The sequence below is a fragment of the Melanostigma gelatinosum genome (genome assembly GCF_949748355.1).
Source record: "Melanostigma gelatinosum genome assembly, chromosome: 16".
In the NCBI taxonomy this organism is placed as follows: Eukaryota; Metazoa; Chordata; class Actinopteri; order Perciformes; family Zoarcidae; genus Melanostigma; species Melanostigma gelatinosum.
The window spans coordinates 16,593,481-16,619,982 of NC_136649.1; the positions used below are offsets into that span (position 1 = coordinate 16,593,481).

A 26,502-nucleotide genomic window follows, 5' to 3' on the forward strand; every position below is an offset into this window, starting at 1 on the left:
TGGCCAGGACAGCATTCACCCACAAAGTCAGTTAGGAAAACCAAGCTGAATTAAACAGGATTTCACATGTTGATTTCGCCCTGTTGGACAGTCTGGGTTGCAGAAATGACCAACGGTAGGATTAACCATTTATTTCCCATTTAGAAGCACAATAAGGAACACAACATAGGACACACGATATAGTGGTGTACACAGATATCAGCGTTAACAGGGACGCGCGCTCAAAGCGTCACCCCTTCTTCTAGATGATGAATCTGGGGGGGGAAGGATGTGAAGAGTTCCCCTGAATCTGCTGCATTACCTTTTACAGTTGTTGCTTCACAACACGCTCAAGTTGTGGGACATTAAGACAGGGACAACCTACTGCATTGTGGGAATATTTCTCACAATGTTCAGTGAAGGCCAACTTTCAGAACACCACTGGTATTCTTTTGTCCCAGAGAGATGCTGGTGAGATGGCTGCGCTGACACTATGATTTAGGATCACAGGGTGAGCAAGAGGACAGTCGGCTCCCTCGGTTACTGATGGAGGAAAGGAAACAGCTGGAAGGAGCTCTCTGGGACAAGCGAAGAAGCAGGCTCAGGGGAACGCAAACATCTGCAGGTTGGCACTCCTTCCCACTAGATGCTAGAGGGAGACAACAGCATTCAACCACGAGCCCATCTGTGCCTTTGGCACCACCGGTACAACCCGACCCAGCATTTTACTATACCTCTAGTAAAATATCCACCGTTTGTTCAAAAACATCCCAGTGCTTTCATTTCATTTATATAAAACCTTTTCCCCATAAAATCTCAATAAAATAAAGTTGCTCTTAGTAGATATCAGGACAAAGATATTAACAAAATTGGAGTAAAAATAAAATCTCACAGTGAACATTGGGAACAAGATCTGCACCGTCTCGCCCTCACTTCCCCTCAGAATGATTTGAACATCCGACACAAATACAGCAGCTGGAACAGGAGACGGGTCAGAGGATTTAAGCATGAAGCAAATGAACTGAAGGTTTCTTTACCACATTTTGTAAGAAAGTGCTGTTAGAGTGAAACTAAATCAAATGATACACAACAAAGCTAAACAAATTCCTTAATCAGCTAGAATTGTCATTTAATGATATCAAAATAATACCCAATAATTAGATATTCAAAGACACATTTTACCTTGATTTTAGTGGAATAATTGATTCTTTGATTAACAATTATCTTATTAATACAGCAGCCCCACGGTTTTTTTTTTGACAGGTCAAGTTGGCTTCAGGAGAGTAGTTTGCTCACATTAGATACAAGCATTGGAGACATGTGGAGAACTGTCTCCGTTTACAGAGATTTATAAACCCATGAAGTGATGAGAGGAACCTCACAAGATCCCACTGGAATTATGAAACATTACGGAATTCTCTGAAAATGACAAACGGGAAAAGGAATGTGATCCTCGTCTTCCTGCACCGGAGCAACTCAAGACTGGTACTCCAACAAGGACGCGGTTTGTTTGTTGAACACTCGATATCTGACATACGGTAAAACACCCAAAGACCGACAAACATTGGTGCGACAATCAAAAATTAAAACTTGGTCACATGGTCATGGAGATTTACTTCCTTCTTTTGAACCTTCCTACACTTGAAGTAAATTTGATGGCACTCGGAGAAGTGTACGACTTACCAGTTTGTGTAAACTAACAAAACCATCTCGTCATTCATGTTCAGACTCTTATGTCCTCTGCCGACGTCAGTTGGCCACGCTCGCATAGCAGCCCGGGATCAGTGGAGTAGTGTTCAAATGCCCAGCCACCGGCTCTCCCCGTCACTTTGTGCAGAGGACTCAGTGGTATTGATCAGAATACAAACACACATCACTGGCACGGTCCGTCGCAATGTAAACGTACCTATGTGTGTGTGTGTGAGTGCATTAATGTGTGCGTGTGTGTGAGAGATACAAGGGGTCATACATTGCACGTCTAGTGGCACATCTTTCTCCAGTCCTGATTCAGCCATTCCCATTAGCTCCCTCATCGGGACCCTTTCATTACAGAGAACTCACACAAGAGAGAAAAATAAAATCAGCTATTCTGCAAAAGTTCCCAAAAGTTCACATTACAGTACTGTTAAGTCTCAGTCGACAAAACAAAAAATACAAAAAGGCAGAGAGAAAAACGCGTACACTCAATCACCATCATTTTCAATAACTATATAGGAAAAGGTGTGTTTTTTGATTAGATATATTATCGTCATTAACATCATAATTATTATGATTATTATTCATTATTATTGTCACCATTGTCATCCGTTTTTTTTGTTCAGGGATCAAACGGAGTGGGGGCAGGGAATCAGTCACTGGGAGGAAGCCTTGGTAGCTATTGTGGAGACACAGTGCTGCTGGAAGTTGGGGGACATGGCGGAGTTGCAGCCCAGTCTCTGACGGGGGCCCTTCAGCCCGCCGTCGCCCTCTACGATCCAGGGGCTGCCGCTGGCCTCTTTTCCCAGCATGCTGCAGCAGCCGGGGGCCGGCGGCGGGGCGGCGTTGGGTACCGTGGTGCTCACCGGCAGGCCTTTGGGCTGCTCGCTGGCTGGGGCGAAGTCTGGGTTGTGGCTCTGAAGCACGCTGGTGATGTGGTTCAGGAGGTCATTGAAAAACTCCGGGACGCCCTCATAACCTGAGAACATTAGGGGACATCAGTCACTTTAGCTAGTTACGCCTATAAGGGTTGTGTTCCTATTTACATGCAAGCTGTTTTTGTATACATGCATATTATAGTTTATTTACTCGACTGATGCTCAGACTGAAATGCCATTTCATTTGACTTTACTCGTGGATGGGAGGCTGCGCCTACCAGGGAATGCATTGATGTCAATGACGGCATGTTGGCCCGTTTGGTTGTTGATGATGACGTCGATGCCAAACAGGGACACGCCCAGCGCCTGCCGCAATGACCTGGACAACTCTCTGATGACGTCATCGCTGGGTGGCTGAGATACTCCCTCTACGTTCTCTCTCTGAGGATGAAGATACAACATGAAAGATCAGCAGCAACAAAGCGTCGAAACGTCACACGGGACAGCACGTCTGTGACACTGTGGACGTACCGTGGTCAAGTCGGAGGACGACTCTGGTTTTGAAACATTGTGGCTGTTGAAGAAAATTGCTTTCCTGTCTGAAAAGGAGGCAGAGGAAAAAGAAAAAGGTGAGTTTGATTATTAAAGAGCTTTGACTACATGCTTTCCTAGCGCGGTCACATTTCTCCTCTCTGGCAGCAGGTGGCAGCAGAACTTAACTGGTTACGCAGTGCAATGAGGCAACCAGAGCTTAATTCTAGTCTTCATTTACTGGTTTTAACACCTGGTGTAAAGAAACAGAAACCTTAAACCAAACCACGCTGGTGTGAAGCCTCGACATTCAACCCTCTCACCACATCATGTCGAGTGCTCACTTAGGAACAAATCAGCATGCAAGTTGTTTTGCTCGTTGGCGCCGTGGGTTTTCATTGAAGCAGTGATGAATGTGACAGCATGAACTTCTGAATTTATTACCCCCTTTTTTCTTTGTTACCATTGCGATGATTAACTTTAGAGAGCGTTGGAGGGAAGGAAGAGGGCAGGGGCGGAAAGTAAATTCCATCACTGTCCAAATAAATTTGCCCCCTCGGCTTTGTAGAGGGTCGTGGTAATGAAGTGTTCGTTCCCAAGCTGGATGAACAAACAGCAATTTAAGGAGCGGAAGGCTGGATGAGACAGAACGTCTCTTACACTGTTATTTTAAAGACCTAACTCCTACCCCTCTTTATCCTCATACCTCACTCTTTCATCTGGCCTTCTCCTCCACTTATAAAAGCCGATGTATGGCTCCGGGCTGCAGAGCACATTGGACTAAACGCTGTGCAGATGGAACAGTGTGGCATGTTTCTTTATGCGTTTGACAAGGGTTGTGCCTGTCTGCTGCACCGCTCAGCATTCCCGGCTGAAGGCAGCGGTTCTCTGTGCAGCGTAACAAAAAGCAGTCTACTACACTGATGGCCAAACCGCTTTGCATGAGGGCCTCTACTGTATCACATGCATATACTGGAGTCATTTGTGCCAGGGGACAACCCTGTGTTTAAAGTCGCATCATGGGTGAGGCTTCTGACATGTTTATGGAGAGAAAACGCCACTCTTTATATTTCCAACAGTATCAACAGGGCAAACCTCAATTGCACCATGCTGCATCCCTTAAAAGGGTGAATAGGTCCAATCACAGGGGCTATAAAGCCATTTTATGAGCTCTTTCATTGGGTTATTTGGAGAAGCCGTGCAACTTGTACAGTCTGTCCAGTGTGCCAGCCCTTAGATATCCCTGCCCTGTCTCCTCACCTGCCGGTCCAGCAGGGAAGTTCTTCAGTGAAGGTCTCTCCACCACGGTGTAAGAGTCTCCGACCACAAACACCTTGTAGAGCACTGCGTTGTGGTTGATGAAGCTCTGGATCACACATGGAGGCTTCACGTCCTTCAGGTCCTCTTCACTGAAGATTATGGCCATCTGTGGACAGGAGCACGCCGAGTAAACAACACGCCTAAATATACTCATCAACCAAAATAGTTAATTCCTAACTTAATACGATACAGTGAGTGTGGAGGAATGAAGACTATTTGGCGAGCCTGACAGGGGCATCGATTTCAGCTGACGAGCAAAGATACACGACTTAAAGCACTTTATCTGATTTAGTTGTTTGGACTTGAGTTAAAAGGTGTTACTGCTCACACAAAGCAACCTGTGGAGGGTGTGAGTGACCTCGCAGCCCTGTGGGCCTCTTACCTCGTGGGAGTTGGTTCCATGAGCCACCCGTGTTTTGCAAACTGAAGAAGAAAGAAGGGCGAGAAAAACAGAGAATTAAGCACGGAAACCTACCGTAGTGCAATCCTGTAACGCACAGATGAAATGAGACACAGGTAGTGAGTTTATACAACAAGATTTCAAAGTGTAATGTGTAGGCAGTATAGATTCAGGTCCTCAATATCTAGAGAAGAGAAAAACCACTTACTGAAGGGGAATGTCAGTCCTTGCCTCTTGATATGCTCCAGCACATCTGGACTGCACTCTGTGTTCAGGACCATGAATGGAGGAGAGCAAATCCTTACATCTGATAAAAAGAGAAGTAGAAGAAGGTGGAGGGAACCGGTAAAGTCAGACTCAGAGACTCCGTTACAGAGAACAAACATCAGATATTTAGTTAGTCATCAGTTCTATAACAAAAACAGTCAACTACTAACTAACAGCAGAGGAAGAATACGCAAACTTCAACCAATGTGCTGAAGCCGGTTAAAATAACACCATCTCATAATCTTCACGCGTATTGTCGACCCATAGTTTGTCTGGACGCTACAGTGACTCACTATCCGAGGAACAAGTATTAACACAAGTAAGTGATATCGCTGCAACGCAAGACAACATCGTCACCTCTTCACAGTCTGTTGATTATGAGAGTTCATTCTTTAGATGTTTTAAAACTAAAATTCCGGATACATCCTACACACAGTCAATTTAAAAATAGGTTTATTGTCCGTCTTCCTGGCTCTCTGGATAGCAGCTTAACTGGACGGTGACCTATGTTCCTGCATACCGTCTCAACTGTCCAAGGTACCTTACGTAATATGTAGTACTCTTTAAAATAATAATGCTGAGATAGCAGCACTTGAGGCTCATTCTGTCGTCATCCATCAGACTGGAGTCTGAAAATAATTGCTCAAAACCTGCTCAACATGGGGAGCAGATGAGTCGCTCACATTTGTAGACACACCTTATTTAATTTGGCCCAAAAGTGATATTTACATTTCATCCTTGTGACGGATTTAGACAACAAACACGGCAGAGGCCATCTGAGGCCTAGGGGGACGAATGACTCCTGTTCAAATAAATAAAGCAGAAAGCTGCCAGGCCCTTCTGCTCCTCTAAAAACAGCACACATGCACCCACACAGGAAAATGCTGAAATACAGGAAGACACACAATCTCATGAGGAACTATAGACAACAGGTCAAACCAGCCGAGTACATTACAGAGTTATCAGATCCATCACCTGACTGACGGCCGTGATTGACGGCTCACGAGACGCCCAAACAGCAAACGAAGCAAATAATTAATTACAAATAATAAAAAATAATTGAGGCCGGGTTAATCACTCAGCCTCTTTCTCCACCATGTCTTTACATCCCATCATGTTTGTTTCCATGATATTTTTTACATCACATCCTGTATACGACTGAACATAGCAAACATCCTGCAGCTCCGTCACACTTCATATCAGGGCTCAGGATGCATCTATGTCACATCTTCTGTCTTCTGTAATTTCCCCTCTACAGTCGGTACATGGGGACGATTAACCAGCTGGTCGGGGATATCACCGCAGGAAATCAGTGAGGGGCGGGGGGGGGGGGGGGGGGGGGGGGCACACAGAGCTGGCAAAATGCTAATGACAAAAACACAATAGAAACACGCCGGCCTTTGTGCGCTGTGGGCCTCAGCAGTAGCTGGGCTCTCTGCCCCCGCTAGCGCTGAGGTCAGGAGAATCTCATTTGCCTACATTAACTCCAGTGCTGAGTGTTGAACTCTGGGTGAGATCTACAGCTCCCACAGAAGCCAGATAGTGCAGGCGCGCACACACATAACTTTTGGGGAAACCCCACAATGAAAGCTGATGCAAAAAAGAGATTTTTCAAAAGCCCAAAAGTAATCTCAGAATCTCCAACATCAAGCTACAGAGCAGAATCCAGGAAGATCTGCCACAACTGCTGCTGAGTAGGCTGATAAGGCCGCACACATACAGTACAGTAGTGCAGTGTTAAGGGTGATAAAATAGAGAGTAGGGCGACGTATCATGAAAGAGGAATTCTGGACTGGTTTTGGCCATCATTCCTATTGGTAATAACAATAATAATAATAATAATAATAATAATAATAATAATGTACAAGAGCTGTAACAATTAGTCAATTAATTAATTGGCAGAAAATTAACCGGCAGCTATTTTAATCACGGAATAGAAATTCCAAAGACTTCCTGGTTGCGACTTTTTAAAATGTGACTATTTTGCAGGTTCTCTTCGTTATTTATGAAAATAAACTGAATATCTTTGGAGTCTCTTTTGGGAGTTTGGGACAAAACAAGCAATTTGCAGACGTGGCACCGGGTTCTGGAACAATATACTGCCACATTATAAACAAAGTAATTCATTAATTATTTGGGATATTAACTGGCATATTATTTGACAATAAAAGTAACAGTAGCATTGTTAAAGCTTTACAATGTGCTATTCTAGTCAAGCACTGAGACTGGGAAATGTGTGCTAAAAATAAGTCCAACAGGACAACGAAAGTAAACTGTCGAGATTTATTTAGGTTTTAAAGAAAAACCAACGGCAGCCAAACCTGAAAGAGAAAGAGGGGAAACTGTAAAACTGTGACAAACCTTTTCACTGCTTAGAATCTATAGCAGAGTAACCTTTTATCTATTTTACTATCGATGTTATATATATTTTATGATGTATACATTCATGTTGTAAACATGCATCAGAGTTCATAGATCGACATCTAGGATCATACGGGATCGTTATTGCCTTCTTCAGGTACTCTCTCTTTCGCTTTGACCTTATTTACAGCCCGTCTGATCGCCCGACTGTTGCTGCAGCAATGTTGTCATGTTTCAATGACTTTGTTGAGTCCAATGCTATCACAGTCAACAGAAATGACACACTGTTGTTGTGCCCTACAGCTTAGGAATTGCCCCACTGCAGCTGAACATGTGCTTTGACCACATTGTACAAAACTAATTTCCTAATAGGAACACTTTTAAAAGGACTACATCTGCATCTCAATCTGATCTGGCATGGTTCAAATGTTTCTATTTTTTGCTATTACATGACGGACGAGCACAGAATACTCTTCTTCTCTCTCACAGGCAGTTACTTGTTCTGCGCTCTATAACCTTTCAATGTGCAGCCGGGTCCATTCCAGCAACAAGTCACTTTTGCCTGTAGGGTTACCCATCAGTCATCTGTGCACTGGTTACAGCCACGCTCACCACACTGCTGTTATTTCACCAGAACGAGAGTAGCAGCATAATGTCTGGTCGGGGAAAATATCCCCCGTTACATCACTGAGTTCCCAAAGTCTGATGCAGCTAAAGTTTGTCGAACAAAAAACCATCAAAAATAATCCAAACCTTGTCAAACGGAAAACATTTCATGCTCCAAGTTCAGGACTCATAATAAAGCGACCGAGGAATGGTGGATAAGAGAGCGTGGCCAAGTTTGTAATAGCATGCGAGCTTGGCTCTGGTTGACGCTTTCGGGCTAACGGGGGAAGAGAGGCGGGTGTGGAGGATCAATCTCTGGCTCTGTCTAAACACTGCATGCTCACAGCAGACCCAGCGGAGCCGAGGACGACGTTTACGGGACTCCTAAGATGAGACGAGATGCTTTTTAAATGTCATTATCAAGTTACACTGCTTTTGTTTTGTTTTATCTCATTGGCACATCCGCTGCACACACGCCACCATCTGTCTGGTCCGTTACATCATGTTCACGCATGCAAATAAATTAACTCCAAACTTCGAGGCACCGACTGGTGAGCCTGAGAATGACCAGAGAAGAAATGTCTGAACAGACTGTTATAACAGCGAACATTCAGATCATACCTTCCCTCTGGTTTCATGCATTCGTGCAGAGACTGACACGGTGCTACATTCAGCGTCATGAAATGTGGTGTTGTTTAGGCGGAAGGCTGAACTCTTCTGTTGCTATTTAGAGCTTGTTTCCTAGAAACCCCAGCATCCTCTCTCTGCCCCCCACCCCCCACCCCCCCGAGATAAATCAGCAGGATTTTCAATATATTAAATTGAACTCCAAACAAGGCGCTGTAAGAGGTTTACACTTCAATTACAATTACGAATCATCTATCTACTTTGAGGAGATATTCATCATTTAATGATTGTGAAAATGCACTGTCACATACGACAGGCTGGAAACCTGTGATCTAGTCGGGCGATCCCGTCTGCCCACTTGGCTCGTTGGACTTGGACGAGTGTTTGGGTCTTAAAAGGTCTGCGTTTGCCTGTCATGTTGCAGCTATGATTAAATATTGATCGCTTGCATAAACACTTGTTCAGCTGGTCCTTGCAGAGACCTAAAGATAATATGCAAATAAGCCCGAGAAGGTTACGGTTTGATCCAGAGGAATCCTGCTTGTATTCAGAAGAATCCTTTCACCCTGAGCCGGAGAAGAAGAAGCTTAAAACACTGAGGGGGGGATTTGTTTTATAGAAGAGTTGACTTGACGACGGTTTCTGTCTATAAAAACAGTCCACGATATCTAAAGTCAAGCATACACAGGAACCAGTAGAGTCCACTAAGTAACGTAAACAGTTACCTTTCTCTGGCTAACACGAGAATCACAAAACCAAGTAGGACAACAAAGCAGCGCCAACAGTTTCAATCAGCACGACTATGACTCAGTGACACTGATCCATTAGTGCTCCGGCTATTTTTCTATTAAACATATCAAGATGAGTTGATTCTTGTACTGAAGTTGAAATCCATTTAAACAAGTGAGAGTATAACAGCTAAATGCACCGCGACTGGAGCTATTCAACATGGAGAGACCACTCAAGTGATAGAATAAGGTTTCCAGAGAAAGCACAAACGCACCTCAAGTGCTTCCTTCTATTGAGTACTATTCTGAGTAATGCAGACTTAAGCATGGCGAGCTCCCTGTGGCCTTTAAGCACTGGGTTGCCTTGGCAGCTTCTTCTGGACTTCATGGCCTCTGCTGATAAGGAGGAGGAAGTGGCTGTGTCTAGGAAAGCTAGGTAGACTTTCCACACTTTCTCCTCTAAACCTATACCAGTTCTCTCAGTCCCTCTGGCTGAAGAAAGTCCATTTCTCCTGAGCCTCGTGCTGTTTTTCCTACAATCACAGTGGCGTGGAGAAGGATTATAACGGCTTACGCTCCACGCTTGTGTCTAAACTAACCACAATTGTCAGGGAGGTTTGGTATGCAAGCCTGAGTGTGAGCAGAGAGCACCACTAGCATTAATGGAAGCAGAGTGGCGAAAAGAAGAGCTTCCTATAAATGTAGCCAGTGAGCCGTCTTCCTCCTCAAACCTAATGCAAGACAGAGCGACGCAGCTTATACTGTTATGCAACAGCCATCACGTCTGTTTGGATAAAAAGACGTCTTCTCGTGGCTCTATTTTAAGACCTAATGGCACTGCCGACATGCTGAAATGCCTCTGATCCGTCGCTCAAAGGGTCGTAGATGATCAGTAAAGTAATACTTAAAAGGTTTACATTCCCCGCCATGTACGGGGTTAAAGGAAGTGTGGATGAGTCACAGGTGTGTTTACAGTGCGTGTGGGTCGGGAATGTGTTCCTGTCGTCATTGCCTTTCTCCGCCTCCAGCCAAAAGATATCTCTTGCCGATTAGTTTATGGTCTCTGTGACAGAGGAAGATGTTGGACCGACTGAGGCAAATTATGATCCATCAGCGATAAACCTAAAAACGGAGCCAAGTTTATACTGGGGTCTGGCAGGGGGAAACGGAGCGGTGCATTCGTCGCGGGAAAGGGATGCGAGAAATTATGATATCAGCTGGCAGGAATTAAACATCTGCTCGGAAGCATTGAAGAACATAATTCAAGAGAGAGGCGACAGCGCTGTCATATGTTATCCAGGTGTCCCCTCTGGAAGGGAAGAGGAAAGACAGAGAATCTGCAGTTACCACGACTCTGCCTTCTACCTTACGCAATCTAATTGCGCACGTCTAATGATATTAAAAAGGACAGTGTCCATGAGACCAACAGTTCCGTTATTACATTAGACAACTTCTGTTTTTGTAGGATATTGAGGACTGGGAGAGGAACAGAGATGTTAATGCTGTTTAACTCAAAGCCTGGACACACAAATTCAGTCTTTGTATACGACTGAATTCATTTAAGACACGTGTACCAAAAACAAACTGTGTAAAATTGCAAATCTTCAGAAATAAGTGGTGCTGAAAGCTTGGTGACGAAGTAGCTGCTTGCACTCGCCGGACATTATGTATTATTTTCAGTGGAACCTATTTGGACCATCCACTCTCGTCTCACAACGGATTGCAAACCATGTTGAATCTCAGCTAATGTCACACCGTCCTCCCGTTCTCAGCACAGGTCATTAGTCAGCAGTTTGAATACGTGTGTCAAATTTCCCCAAATGTAAAAGTGTCACCAAGTTCCATGAAACATCTCACCTTGCATACAGCTCTCTATCCTGTGGATGAGTTGGTAGGACTTGCAGCGGTCCAGCAGGGTTCGGATGGCTGGAAGGGGGTCCAGGACGATGGTCTCAGGGTGGGCATCGATGTAGTCCTGAAACACAGACGTAAACATTAGAACGTTTTTTATTTGCATAATGCTTACAGATATATTACATAAAATATGCAAAAAGGAGGGCTGCACACCAGCACACTGCGGCTTTACACCACAAAACACAAACGCATCTATACAGATCGGAAACGTTAACATCAAAGTGGGTATATGTTTATGAGCGAGAGAGAGAGCACACGAGCTGTGTGCCAGCGTGTCTTTGGAGGTTACATCACTACATCTCTGCGTGGCTGGCCGTTAGGTCAGCGCGAGGTTCTCTATTTTACATAACTACACTCCCCATCTCTCCTCTCGTCGGCTCTGCTCTGGCCCCACACCACCTCCTCTCCACTTTGCAGCTCTCCATGCTCTCTGCATTTCCATCGCTGCTCTGTGGATTTCTCTGCCAACTGTTCCTTCCAAGCAATTTGTCCTGACTCACAAAAACGCTCTCAGGTGGAGCTGGCTGGCCGGCACATCACAGAAACAGCCAGTCACATCACAGCACCGCTGTCATGCACGCTTGCGTGAAATGAACAGGCGGAAATGTCAGACATTAAACACGTACAGCTCACACATACGCTAATTGACGCATTCAGCATGCAAACAAATGTTTTTGCCTCGACATGGAGGACCGTCTGTGGGATTTGCAGGGATCTAACGGGCAATGCTGATCAAAGCCAGTTGAGCGGTTATGTAAGCGGTATTGTAAGCTATGCCTGGGACGCCACAGGCATCAAAACTTGAAGTGGAAAGTCATTTTAAGCACTTGTATGAAACACAACCAGATGGGTGTGACCACATCAGCTTGAGTGACATACGGTAAATACCTATATGGCAGCAAGACAATACAAAAAAGATGGCTCATCACTGCACCCATAATCACGCAGCTCAAAAAACATCATCATAATATTTGCATCAGGTCTGCCGTGCACACGACTCACACCTCAGGCCACTGAATCGCCAGAGTGCAGCCCAGCCCGACATTTTGTTTTGAATACCGAAGTACTTTAGAGTGGAAGGCTTATTCCCTTCATTTATGATCAAATCTGAGTCATATTAGAAATGCACCTATGCTTACATCTCAACGAAATTATAGTCACAGATGACAGCTGTCATCTGTGACAGAATAACTGTAACAGAATAACTGTAACAGCACGTCGTTGTCTTTTTGTGTCTGTGTGTGTGCTTGTGTTAGGTGAGGCTCTGAGGGTAAAACACCTTAAGAGCTGTAACCTATGATTCTGAAGCACACTGAAGACACAAACCTTATCTAAAGTGCTCTTCTGTCACACAGACCTTTAAAAAAACAAGGTGTGTGCATATGCTTCAAAATGACCACGGGTACCATAAACGTGTGCAAATGCTTCCATGTGTTAATATATTGACCAGGCTCTGCTGTGTAAGCGACCGCTCCACACTGACTTCCTGTTTGTTTTTCCTGATTGAGCAGTCAGGAGGAACACGTTGACAGAATTGCATGACGTGGATCATGATTACAGCTCCTCGGTGGGGAGAGAGGGAGGGAGAGCTGGTGGTACAAAATACATTTTCACACGATCTATAACGCTGCTAGATTAATGAATACACAGACACACACACCAGTTTTCTGAAGTGTGTCCACACTGTCACATTTGGAGCTGTGACCTGCGGTTTCATGTGAGATTTGTCACATCAGGAAGAACAAGAATAACTCTGAACATGTTCAGCTACGAAATCTTCTTTTTGGAAACTGAAGGTAAAGTGAAAGTTCTTTGATATTAAATGTTGTCGAAACACAAGCAGTGATACAAGAAATGTGCCTCAGTAACATAATAATAAAATATGATATAATAAATAACTAAAATGTCAAACAGGAACTACTTGGTCAACGAATACGTTAACGAATAAAACATTTTATGATTTTCTATACCTGGTGCTACAGCCACATGTCAGACAGTGACAACAAATTATTGAGGATCAATACCCATCCCTATGTTATTCTTTTTTAAAGATATTTTCTATACATTTCCGAGTCTATGTAAATTGTTTAGTGATGTACTGGTGTTCTTCACATACCTATAAATACTAATAATATATACATAAAGACAAAGATGCATACCTGTACTCTTTGCACCAGCAGCACAGCCTGAGAGTCATTCTGGTCAGCCTCCAGGATGAGGTCAGTCAGTTTGTGGATGATGACATCCAGAGGACCCTGCTCCTCCAGCGGCTGGCTGAGGTCCAGCTAAGAAGGGAAGGACAGCCGTGGGGTCAAGGGTTACGGTAAAAATAAGATAAAGCACTCCCACACGCAGGTATTCATTTATCATATTTAGAGATGGTTAACCAAAGCAATCATCCATAAAAAGCATTTTTTTAAATTTAAAAACAGCCAAGAGTGTCTCTTAGCTGCAAAGCCATCCCTTTTGTTACTTACTGCAAAATAAGTCAGTATTATTGTCACGTAATGCCATGTGGCGCCATTTTAAATTGGTACTTCTTTAACGTTTAAACAAAGAACTAGTATAGTGTGTGTTGCAACTCTCATTTCTCGGGCAGTTTAGAGAGAAAACGGTAAAGCCAACAGTACACTTCGCACAAAATCAAGAACATGTTCTCACAAGCAGTATGGCAAGTTTTTGACCAAACGTAAAATACCCACAGCTTCTTCAGGCCTCAAGTCAGAACTTGCCAAAACTTCCCCACATTCTCCTTTACCGCCCCTAAAGCATTGTGGCCTGCAGTTGGTTAACAAAGTCAAAAGATGTCCCCTATACATACGGTTTAGTCAAACCACATTCCTCTTATTTGAGGAATACATCATATGTATCGGGCATGCTTCATTATGCAGCACAGCTTAGGTAGGAGGCAGTACTGGTGATGAAGTCTGGGATGTTCAGAAATGACAAACAAGACTGAATCATAGCTGCTCCTGCATGGTCTTGTTAATCAAAGCTAAAGCTCATACACATATACACACACACACACATACACACATACACACACAAGAAAAACAGCAGAATTTAAAAAACTAAATAGATCAGGGTTTTTTTTCAGGCTGAAGGATAGCTTTTTTTGAACATGATGGGAGAGTACTTTTCAGAGAATGACCACCAATTTCAGAAATCATCAATCTGCCATTGCCCTCCTCATTTATACTTGTAATCCGTCAATAGACATGAGTAATCTCTGCACCCCATCCCATAGTTCTTGCTTCTTTGGTTATAAAACAGCATTGGGACCGATGATTCGAAATCATCTTCTTCTATTCATAGCTCTAACTTTGGTGAAGACAGAGTTTATGTTGTATTTGTTTTGAATTACACCATCAGGATTTATTTGTGGCGTCAGCAATTTTACTGTGAGTTACAAACTCTCTTCCTCTGGCCAGGCCTCCAGTCTGAGCATAGTCAACAGCCTCCGAGCATTCGTTTAAAGTTTATCGCAAACGAAAGACTAACCAAGTAGTCAAAGCAGCTCTCTCAGTGAGATATGATTTATCTAGGTCAGCGCTTGCACACACACACAATGCTAGGCTGTAGCAACCAATGTTGCTTCCTCTGCTGATGGCGGAGTCCAATTCACAAAAGGCCTGTATTCTGGCTGAACGTGTCCAGTTCGATGCAACAAAGGGAGTCGAGTTAGGTTCGTCTTTAAGAGACGAGACAACTTTCAAAGTTAGAATGTGCAAAGTTGTGTGAAAGGACAAGACTGACTGTTAGAGAGACCGATACAGACGCCTTCAATACGTGGCTCGGTGTACTATGACTGAATAAGGCCATGAGTAAAAATATATCAAGAGACAAACAAATCATCACAAATCCTTAAGCTATGTTTATTCTAACAGCAGTAATACTACCGTGGCTTATTTATTGTGATTATACAAACACTGTGATAATCTAACAGCACATTATGAATATGTTAAACTGAAACCAGGGCAAACACAGACTGTCAGACAGAGCCAATTGTGTCAGTTGCAGTGCAGCTTGTTGCGTAACACAGTCACTAACTTATTAGCTAATCAGCAAATGGAGATCACCTGATCATTCCAGACAAAAGACAATTCAGCAACATATGTGCAAATAAGCCAGAGCAGGGCAGGACCCCACACTGTCCTTTGTACTGTCCAGACAGTACGCAAACCGAGAGGGGCCACACCTTAGTCACACTGGTGAGGATCAATGCAGGATCTGTAAAAGTGTTCTAGTTTCAGTTGGTTTAGGGTTGGCCCGTCAGTTCAGCTAACATTTCCTGGTTAATAATTGTGAGAAGTGTGATGGATAGATGACACATTAGCATACCCTTGAAGGTCAATTGCGCAGAGTTGGAAATCTGTTAATTATCAGTTGACTAAGACACCATGGTGTTTACAGGCGGTTCATAAGAAAGAACTAAATAGTTTAGGTCCTACTTACAGTCGGACATACCATGTATTGATAGAAATGTATGCATGTTTATTGTTCTCATTAGAGTCTGATATATTAGATATATGCACCTTTCTATGTCGAGCAGGCACAATCTATACTGCACATTATACAGTATGCTTAAATGCAAAGAAAAGGCAACACACAGCCTGTAATGTGCAAGTCTAGCCATATTTCTTAAAGAGCTCATTATGCACTATACATCAACACAGCATGTCTTTCCCTGCTGATATGCTGCTGGCTCTCATTCCCCACGCTCCATTCCTCCTGCCTGTAAAAACACGTCCGTCTGAGTAACAGGCCAACATGAGCTGCACAAATGTATGCAAGGCAACAAGGATACAAATGTACAGGGACTCTAGCAGGTTTGCAAGAATTGACACATCAAATATGTGCTACAGAATATGTAATGTTGTATTTTTCGATATATGCAAAAATATTTCTGTCAAAATGTTAATTAGAAGCCAAAGCTACTGGAAAAGACTGACGATTTAGGATTTAGACACTAGACGATTGTAGATTAAAAACGTTTGATGCACTGTTGGGGGTCAGATATTGAGAAGTACTCAACAGGCAGTTTTTGGAGTTGATATTCATCAACCAGTATGATTACATAAACTACAAAGCCAGGTAAAAAAAAAAAGAAGAAAAAGAAAACTGCAGATGTTTTGGTGACTCATTGTACGCAGTAGTCCAGCTGGTTTATCAGAAATCAAGTGGCAGACAGGTGTGGCATAAGGCAGATGCATAAAACACTATGCTATGACCATAATAGCACCGTCAAAATGTGCCGTGTGGGGACAGGGCCTCAGCGGTGGGGACAGGGCCTCAGCGGTGGGGACAGGGCCTCAGCGGTGGGGACAGGGCCTCAGCGGTGGGGACAGGGCCTCAGCAGTGGCAGGTCGGTAAAAACCGCAGCGGGCGCTTTTCTGGCTCGCTAGAGCCGGGTGGGAAAGGGAATGTGTCTGTACTCCGCTGAGGCATGGCTTTTAATCTCTTGCTTCCACAACACAGAGGGCCCGTCCACAGCCCGGCCCCTCCACAGACACAGGACTCTACATCGTGGGGGTCAACACCCACTCGCAAAGACGCATCGCAGAGGATGACGCTCTCCTCTCCCCCGTGCGTAGACGGAATGACCTCCGCTTTAGAGCTCGTCCAAAAAAGCCAGCAGTAAAGTCACTGATGTCCTGCTAAATGCTAAAAGCAGAAATGTCAGCAGACTTCTTTGCAAGTCCCTCTGGGGCAGAGTGCTCGCAGTGGGCCACGGCGGTGATGGACAGCATAGAAAACACGCAGGATCCTGGAGGGATAGGGTAGGTCAGGGCCAATATATTTTCAGCTTTGATGTGGCTCCATGGTGGGCCCAAGCAATACCCCAGAGAAGCAAACAGCAAGGCCAGAGCTCCCATGTGTACTTCAGTTTTCAACATAATTGTGTACAAATATGGTGAACACAAACAGCATCGACCTCGTGTTTGCAGCAGTTATTTGTCTCTGCATGGTGAGGTGTCGCCGTGGAGCTGCTTCATCCTTCAGAAGTCTCTTTCTAGTTGTACTAACCTCACCTGCCTTTCGCTTTGTTGTCAGACTATCCCAGATTGCAGACAGACATGTGATGAATGATTTATTTTGTATGATGTCGGCACTCTTGTCGAGTGTAAAAGAAACATGCGTCGGAAACAAACTGCGGCTGTTGGCCACGCTTCACAAACAGTACACAAATAAACATTAGCGGGGATTGACAGGACTGGGAATCTCCACCCAAAAACCCTATAGAGAGTCAAACTGGGAGCTCATGAGGCAACTGCCCTTCACCTTCAACCATGATTTAACATTTTTAAAGACATTTTTGGCAGGCGGATAAATCATGGGGGATGAAAAACAACTTGAGAAGAAAAGCGAGGCAAGACCTGTACCAGGTCTATTGAGAATGGTCTATTTAATAATAATAATAATAATAATATTCAGGGAGATAAAGGAGTCACGATGGACTTCATCTTGGTCAAACTGTTCAATGTATCATTTATTATCATCTCCACCCTGTATTCAGGACTCCAACAATAACTATCTACTAACTGCAAATATTGGACACCAATCAGCTTTCTTTGGATGGTGGTCCACTGGAGGACCAATAAATACCATCTCAAGATAATCTCTCATTTGTCAAGCTCCAATTCAATATGTGGTTGAGATCCAGCAGAATGCCGGATACCAACGTTAAATTCCTCAGCACTTACCATACAATAACAAATGGAACTTGATAACTTTCTATGAACAGCCCACGCAAACGATGGCCATTTGCTGTGATGGGTTTCGTCTGGCAGAGCGAATATTGGCTTCCTCAAGGCCGAGCCCGGTGAGTTAATCTCATCGGCTGTGTGATTCAGACGAGATAATGTACAGAGCACCTGGAGGATGGCTCTTATGAGCTCAGGGCTAAGGGGTCAGTATTGATGAGATGCTGCAAAATCGCTCGGAGGAGGGAGAGAGGGAGCTCGGAGGGATGAAAAGGAGAGACACGGTGAGCGTGATAATGGGTTACTTGGAAAAAAAAGAAAAGAAAGTAAGAAGAAGAGTTAAGAGTGGAAAGATGCTAGAGGCGAAAGGAGCAATCATGTAAAGTCAAACAAAAGAACCATCTGTTCTCCTTCAGTTGTCAGTCCTGATGGGTATACATGTAGATGGTTTCCCACACTAGAAATGGAAATATAAAATGAGCTCCCTGGGGCTGCCAGATTTAGCAAAGATCTGTTCACACAGGGCGACGTCATAACCACTACCAGCGCTCTGGAGGATCAACTCTCTTGTGGCAAATACCATATATCGCTGAGTGCAATGTCAAATATCTATACGTCATCTCGACTGCTTTTTCAAAGTTTTGTTTTAGTAGATCGTAAGTAGTACTGCAACTGACAATTGTTTTTATTAATCTGCTTATTACGAATCAACTGATAAATCATTAAGTCTAAAAATGTCTGACAATAGTGAAAAACAATGTGAAACCCACAGGTTCTTTCAGCTCTAGCACCAAGCCATCATTCCAACAAATCTGTGTTTTCGACAGAAATGAGCTTGAAATACAACTGCAAACAACATTAACTATTAGTTTATTCTGCCAGAAACAGCCTGGGATAAACTCATCCTTGGATATCCATGGTTGACTTTTTATCGTCAAGATCAGCTGGGCTGTCAGACCACAGGGACAAGGTTGGTGATTCAATAAATGTGCAAATATGTTCTACTCCAGCCTTCGAGAGAAGGTCAAATGGACTTGATATCCACATTAACGGCACCACTGCCACCACCAAAGCTTAACGAAATGAACAGAACACAAACACTCAAAAGGAACACCTAATCTAAATTTAGAATAACGTTTCAAATACATAATCTTGCATTCTTTCCACTGGCCATCACTCTCATGAACAATAAATAAGTTATACTACACTATTTCCACCACTTACAATTCATGCCATTGTCTGTAGGTTTATGTTCACATATACACACACACACACACACACACATATATATACATATATACATATATACATACACACACATATACGTATACACACACACACACACACATATATGTATATATATATATATATATACACATATACATACACACACACATACACATATATGTATATGTATATATATATATGTATATATATATATACATATATACACACACATATACACACACTTTTTCTCTTGGATATATATTTATACCTATATTGTATATAGCTAAATGTCTATACCTACATCCGTTCTACTTTTTTTGCTGCCCTTTTTTATTCTTTATACATATATTTTCTTGTTTATTGTAAATTGAGAGCAGAGTGGAAACCGGAGACAAATTCCATGTATGCGTAAACATACATGGCCAATAAAGCTGATTCCGATTAGACATTGCTTCATTGACTGCAAAATAAGAGTCTACGGTAAAGTCTAAGGGCTGCTGGGGTCTGACTTCACTAGTGGAATGAGAGAAGACGGCTTTGTACACACACTTGTAGAACAAGGACAAAGCATTACAACGGCTTCCATTATCTTCACTCGTGAAGCAACCATGACCATACAGGAACCGACTGGCAGCAGAGTCACCGGTGTGAATTCAGAAATACCTCTGGCTAAGTAAACTGAGCTGTCTCAATTGGCAGTGACAGCCAAGCTAAAAGGAAGGAAACTTCCTGCTGATTTGTGTGAAAGAAGGAAAAAAACCTCAGTGGGCAACAGGTAGTCCTGGAGAAAGAGTTATGAGGAAGGTCAGAGGGCTGTTCAAGTCCCCGGGTTTCCCCCGAGCTGTTTGTGAGGTTCTACTCTCCCACGAGGGACTGAATGCACAGTGGGAAACAAAGCCCTGCTTACTTTGGGACTATTCCCGGGACAAGGCTCTTTCTGGGTGCGCTGCTATCGTTAGCACAGCCAGAGAAAAAAATAACCTCAAAGCAAAGGGGGGGGGGAACACCCCCCCCCACCCCTCTCTGCCTCAGACAAAAAGACAAGAGACAGAATTTAAAAAAGAAAAGCAGAGAGAGAGGCTGAGAGAAAAGGTGGGACGATTTCCTCCACAACCACAGAAAGCACTTTTACTGACAAGTACTCAACACTGAGCCCCCAGGACTGAGTAGCAATTGTTACTCTGCTGCTGTGTTTACATTCGCCATGTAATGTGCTGTGTCCGATACCCATTAATGACAGCAGCCGTTACTTCCCTGGGGGCCACACACACACACACACACACACACACTATAGACCCTCACAGAATGAGTAGCCACTGTCCCTCTGACAGACAACACCGTTTACAGAGCGGAGGCCATATTGTGCCGAGATTAATTGCATCACAGCTAAAAGTTTTTTTTAATTTTTTTAAATGGCCCGATGATGCATTCAGACTGAAAATAGCAAAAATGTGAACCAAACAGGGATAACAGTACATTTTACAATGACTGACTGCAAAAACCATACAAAAAAGTTTTTGTCCACTTACCTGAACAACTTCTATTCCTCTTTTCCTGGAACAAAAAAGACAAAAGTAAGGTCATTAATTTAACCAAAATAAATAGACACGGCCATGCATCGAAGGTACCTAAGCTACAAGACATTATGTATATATTTACTTGCATAGTGAAAGTGACAAAATACAAGCTTTGTAAAACATGTCTTTGCATCAGTTGCCCTCACTGGAGTCATTCCCTTTATAAGGCTGCCTTCACACCTAGCCAGGTGTTGCAGCGACAACGCCGGAGTCCTTATTCTACTGTTAACAAACAATACTGGACTTTTGGATAAAAAAAAAAGAATCAGTTGCTTGGCAACCGGCAGAGGACTACATGAGCGGCGTTGTTGGCAGAGGTGACATAATGACGTAGTGAAGCTCACCACTGTACACATGTGGAGCCCAGCACCACAACCACCTCAGCCTGTCCAAGCCCAGTGTGTTTTTGAGCCAGCAGCCCCATGGTAACCGCGGTTCATCCATTCACCGCTTCACAACAATGTGGATATTTAATACTGCAGCTGGCGTGTTTCATGTGGTGTGAATGGGGCCTTTTAGTTCAGTCCCATCTCAGATATGGAGATTGTCTGCTCTCCTATACTGTTACACAGCCACCAGAACAAAAAGTGGATGAAGGAGAAGACCCAGCAGCAGAGAAGAAGAAGGCCAAAGTCAGAACTTTTTGAACTGGCTTGACACACAAGAATATAGACCAGACACTTTTCACGACACCATTTCTTACCAACACGCAGTATCATATATCCATTTAACTCGATCACTCATATTGTGTATGTGTGGTCCACCACTGAGAGACAGCATGTGGTTATAAAGTCTCTACGGATGTATTTGAGGATGTGTTGCCATGTTCGAGCACACGGGGTCAGATAATGTGGTCCAACCAGGTGAAGCAGCAGAACCTGTTGGGGCAGTTAAAACTTTGTGCTTTCCTTGAAATCAACACGATCTTTTCTTTACATGGTTTTTTAAAGTGATACTCGCCACAGGTTTTAAATAACAACAGTCTTCCAATCACTGCAGTGAATGGTATCATGTGGGTGAAAGACTACATAAATACAGTGGGTGTACCTCTATATAATCACGTTACACTTGTTGTGCTAGAGTGGCCTTGCCTTGACAGGACTAAGTAACAATATTTTCACTGTGTCCAAAGACGCTGGGGCTGGCTGTTCGAGGGCATTGCTTCTCTCCCCGCCCGCTGTTAAGTTTAAGTGCAACATGGGGTATGTTGATATCCTCCATTGTCTCCATGTCTCCATTGTCTGGGGAGAGGGTCGACCTTTCTGTGGTGACTGGAATATTATTGGGCCTGTCTAGCTTCACTCTGATACTTCTGTCAGCACCTGAACCAGGTGTGTGTCTGTGTGACGCTCACAGAGGGGGCGTGTCTACAGCACCTGAACCAGGTGTGTGTCTGTGTGACGCTCACAGAGGGGGCGTGTCTACAGCACCGGACTAAGAATCACTCCGCCGTGGTGAAAGCGGTCACAGTCTTTTCCTTCTCATAGAGGTCTGGAACTGCTTCACACTGAAGTGGGTGCGTGAGTGGACTTCGTAGCGTGGCTCAAGCATTTTAACCAGCTTTAGAAATCCTTTGTTTTCTACACCGGAGTGTCCCCCGTCGCTGACAGACGGGATGGTGTCTCTTCATATGTGTGGACATGCCGATGTTTTGCCATTGTCGTGTGTCCTCTCTTTAAACACCGCCTACATACCGTAACGGTTTTGTCCACCACCCTCATCCGTCATTATACGTTACAGGGAAGACAAAATGTTCCCAAACTTGCGACTTAAATGACGCCGCGGCTTCTGACGTTCCTCCGCTCGCCATGACTTCACCATTAAATGCTTCTAAGCTGCTCCGTTCACGTGAACACACTACTGCTTTATATCTGTTCACTGACACTCTGCATTGATATTCGGAGACTTGTTACTTGAAAAGGAACAGCAGCAGTAGAACTTTACACACTATGATTACACTGTAAAAAATAAATAAATAAATAAATAAATACTCGATTGATCCGCGGTTCACGAGTGATCCGAACCGTGAGGGGTGATCCGAACGGATCACGGATCGATCCGTGACACCACTAGTCAGCTGCATGATGAAAGAGAGAAAACCTGTTCAGCCACTATCAGAGTATCACACTGGCCCATTCTGTTAAGGTGAGTGTGATATTGCCAAAGAAATCATTCATTTATAAATAAAACGGACACACCCTCAGACAGGTGTGCCTCCAAAACAGGGAAACTACCCTTTAAAACAGGAGCCTCACATAGGAAGCTTATTTTAGTTCCATCTTTGCTCTCTAACATGATTTATGATCAGGGACATGTGTTTCAGGAAAAAGGAGAAACAGAAGAAAGGTTTCAGTGGCTGATCATACAGGGTTCATATCCAAACATGATAACCCACATTCACTATTCATTTATAATTTAAATGGGCATTATTTGTTGTTACTGTAAAAGGCAATTCATTTGACTTGATTGTTTTTCACAAATAACACTTGGCCCCCGCCCTTCATATCAAACAGGGGTTGGCAGGATGCACGGAGTGTTACTTGAAGGTTTATGAGATTAAAAATGTTTTGTGGATTACAGTGTGGTAATCAGGTTGCTGTGAGAGGCAACAACCCTCATGAAAAAGGTAGGAAGTAATTGCTCAGTCACACGACTGAAGACGATAAAATGATTTCTCCACCGTCATGGTTTGTGTTTACAGGATAACTGCGGCTCTCACACAGCACAGGCAATTAGGCAATGTTGCCATTAGAGATGATAAGGCTGCTGCCAGACGATCCAGTATACTGTGAAGCAGCTATTGTAAATCTGTGAGGGAGAATTCACTTCTCCTGAAGTCATGTCTGCTGAGAAAATCCATGCCCTACTTTGTAATACCTTATATAACAATTGACTTGGCCTCAAGAAGGATGAGCTACAGCAAGATAACATACATACGACACTCATACAGCAGCCCCTCTCAAGGCTAGAGCCTTGCTATGGTCAAAATACACCCTTGAACCATTTCATATTATGACTATGCATTTGGACAGACACGTTCCCCTTTTTAGAGATAAATAAAACATCTAACAACTAGAGACAAAAAGCCAAGACTGGTCTGTGTGATATCACAATCCTCCCATTACAATCAACAGAAGATACTGTAATGGTCAACAGTTGATTCTGTATAATAACAGCACATATTCTGGTTTAGATATGTTGTCAACAGGCCGGGGTTTCTTTCTTTTTTTTTATTCAACAGCACATGCCTTACAGTTTCATGCTTCAGGACAATTAACAAATGAATAACACCCGTTATATCTGCTTGTCCTGTTACACATGTGCCGTAGGCCACTAAGAACCATCATACCCTCTTGTATAGAACGTCTTTGCATTACAGCTGAAAGAACAGAAGCACAGCAGCCACAGGCCTCATCGGCTATGCTTTAGTAAAACCTCAAATGCTTAACAGACAAGGATGCTGCATATAAGTATGAGCGAGAAAGGGTCGCAAAACTGCAACTGGGCTATTCCCTGTAAGAGGAGAACAGATAATGAGTCCCATTTGCCATAGAGTTATTAGGAGGAAGTACAGTGTCCGTCAGTACATCTCTTAATTCAATGTGATATCAATTGAGGAAAGCCTACTGTGTGAATGTATCTGATAGTTGCTCTACAATCACTTGACCTGGATACATTAGATTGGTGTTATAGCCACATACCTGCAGAGATCAGCAAATGCTTGAAAATTCAGCTTCTTCATCTTCTTCTCGCTGAGCCAGTAGCCGACTCTCCGGCCTTTCAGGAACGTCTGCATCTCCACTGTGCTCCTGGTCCTTCTCCTAAGGTGAACGGTGTGACTGAAGACTCGACCTGGACACAGGCACAAACCAGGAAACCACACTGTGACGTTAGTCTCACAACAGTCAACAATGAGCAATGAAGGAAACACTCGCTACTCGGTTTTGCGACACGTTACGTTACTCACACACAGCTTGAAGGCCACATTATCTAGTTTCCAAACGTAATAGTACAGTTAACGTGGTTCTGATGCTGGACCACGTTAACTGACCACCTTATGCTAACCTCAGCTGCTAACGTTAGCTAGCAAGCTGGGCAGTGACAATCTGCGAAGCTAACCGTTGGCATGCAATTAGGAAACGTAAGCTAGCTCGCTAACAAGGTTGACCAACGTTAACCGGCAGAACAGATTCAAACCACTTCCAAATATCCAATGAGTTAAAACTAACTAGCAACGGGTAGTTGGCTGGGAGATGAAGCAACTGTCGTAAAGGTGAGAACCGCTACGCCAGAGAGAGGCTGTGGTGAGCTAGCATTCACTAACCTGCGATTTTACCACAGCTCCCCCCCCTTTGAATGTGTGTCCTCTTCAGAAAACTAGCTCGGACAGCTTCCCATTGTCGTCCCGTCCGGTGGAGAATGAGTTTTCGAACGAGGTGACAGATGACAGCCGGACTCACGTTGAGATGTTCCTTCTTCAGTCTGTAGATTGAACTGCTCACACCCAGGAGCCAGGAGATTGATGCTGCCTTCAGGAGCCCCTCGGAAAATAGCATTGTCGAATCACAGTCTCTTCTGATTTCACGTGAAGCTGTGCTTTAATCATCGATTCATTTTAGGAGATTGTTTTCTGTCAACAGTCCTAATCCAGAGATATCAAATGTTCAGTAAACTTTAACAAATTGACCAGCAAATACTTACATTGGATAGGATGGAGCAAGCAACGTTTGGCGTTATTTCTGAAAAAACTGAAAGTTGTTTTTATTTATGTATTATATTTTATTTTAGTTTGTTGATGAATCGACTCATCGTTTATCTTCTACACAAGTTAACAAAAGCACGAAATGAAACCCAGAAGAGTGTTGTACATTTAGATGTATAATTAAGGGGCTGTTGAGCAGTTGTTCCTTGATGGACTTTAACAACAGCATGTGTTTCATTCATCATTACAACTAAATATACGGATTAAGGTGCCCACAATATACCAATAGGATTGTTTTTCATTTTTGCTGGAGACCCAGCATTCTTAGCTCTGTCCCTGCATATTACCCACCTCTTTGGGCTGTTCATGGTGGTTCGACAATATTTCCGACAGCCTGTAAAAGCATCCGGGATGCGGTCAGAGAAGTTCAGCGTGTTGCCTGTGAGCACTGCTTCACTGTCTGCCAACCCAACCAACCCAATACATGAAGAATCAAGAAAGGTTGAGGCAAAATGCGGATCAGGGGTTTGTGAATGTGAACACAAACTAACTTTAGTGGCACAATGAACTGACCTTCTATCTGTGGGCATGCTGTAGCTTGCAACACCCCTTTCAGCGCAGCAATGGACGCATATTTTAGGCGGGCGCCCAAACATAGAAAACTATCACAGTGGCTCCATCTATTGGAAAACCACTGCAACATACAGCAAGTTAATATATTGTCTTAGACTTTTTTTCACACACGTTGTGTTTGCTGGGTTTACCTCATTCCCCTCCATGGAATGGACTTTCCCTTATTGTAAATATTCACTGTAATTCACCCTCAAAATGTAGCTATATTTCTTAAATGTCTAGTCTAATTTGTTTCTATTGTGATAATAAACCCAGAGACTGATCCTACCAGGCCACCTGCAGTTACAATACAATACAGACACATATTTATATTTAAGCCAATTAAAAGCAATCATTGAATGATTGATCGTACC

The 26,502-nt window shown here is 43.5% G+C and overlaps 1 protein-coding gene across 1 annotated transcript; it reads right to left on the reverse strand.

The window, feature by feature from the left end:
* Positions 1–180: 180 nt before the first annotated feature.
* LOC306790849 (inositol-tetrakisphosphate 1-kinase-like) lies at positions 181–25,221 on the reverse strand. The gene is made up of 11 exons (XM_079287366.1): positions 25,139–25,221; positions 24,516–24,666; positions 20,767–20,791; positions 13,466–13,591; positions 11,250–11,367; positions 5,012–5,110; positions 4,786–4,826; positions 4,344–4,509; positions 3,084–3,151; positions 2,831–2,993; positions 181–2,653 (listed from the first exon to the last, which is right to left on the reverse strand). The coding sequence occupies exons 2-11, from the start codon at positions 24,608–24,610 to the stop codon at positions 2,331–2,333; spliced, it is 1,224 nt and encodes a 407-aa protein (XP_079143492.1). The 5' UTR covers positions 24,611–24,666; positions 25,139–25,221; the 3' UTR covers positions 181–2,330.
* Positions 25,222–26,502: the final 1,281 nt, after the last annotated feature.

Coding starts and splice junctions, on each gene's coding strand:
- LOC306790849 (XM_079287366.1), bottom strand. CDS start 24,610: ATGCAGACGTTCCTGAAAGGCCGGAGAGTCGGCTACTGGCTCAGCGAG. Junction 13,592..20,766: donor GAGGAATAGAAGTTGTTCAG/GTAAGTGGACAA, acceptor TTCCCTTCTTAG/CTGGACCTCAGCCAGCCGCT. Junction 4,827..5,011: donor AGGACTGACATTCCCCTTCA/GTAAGTGGTTTT, acceptor TTTCTTCTTCAG/TTTGCAAAACACGGGTGGCT.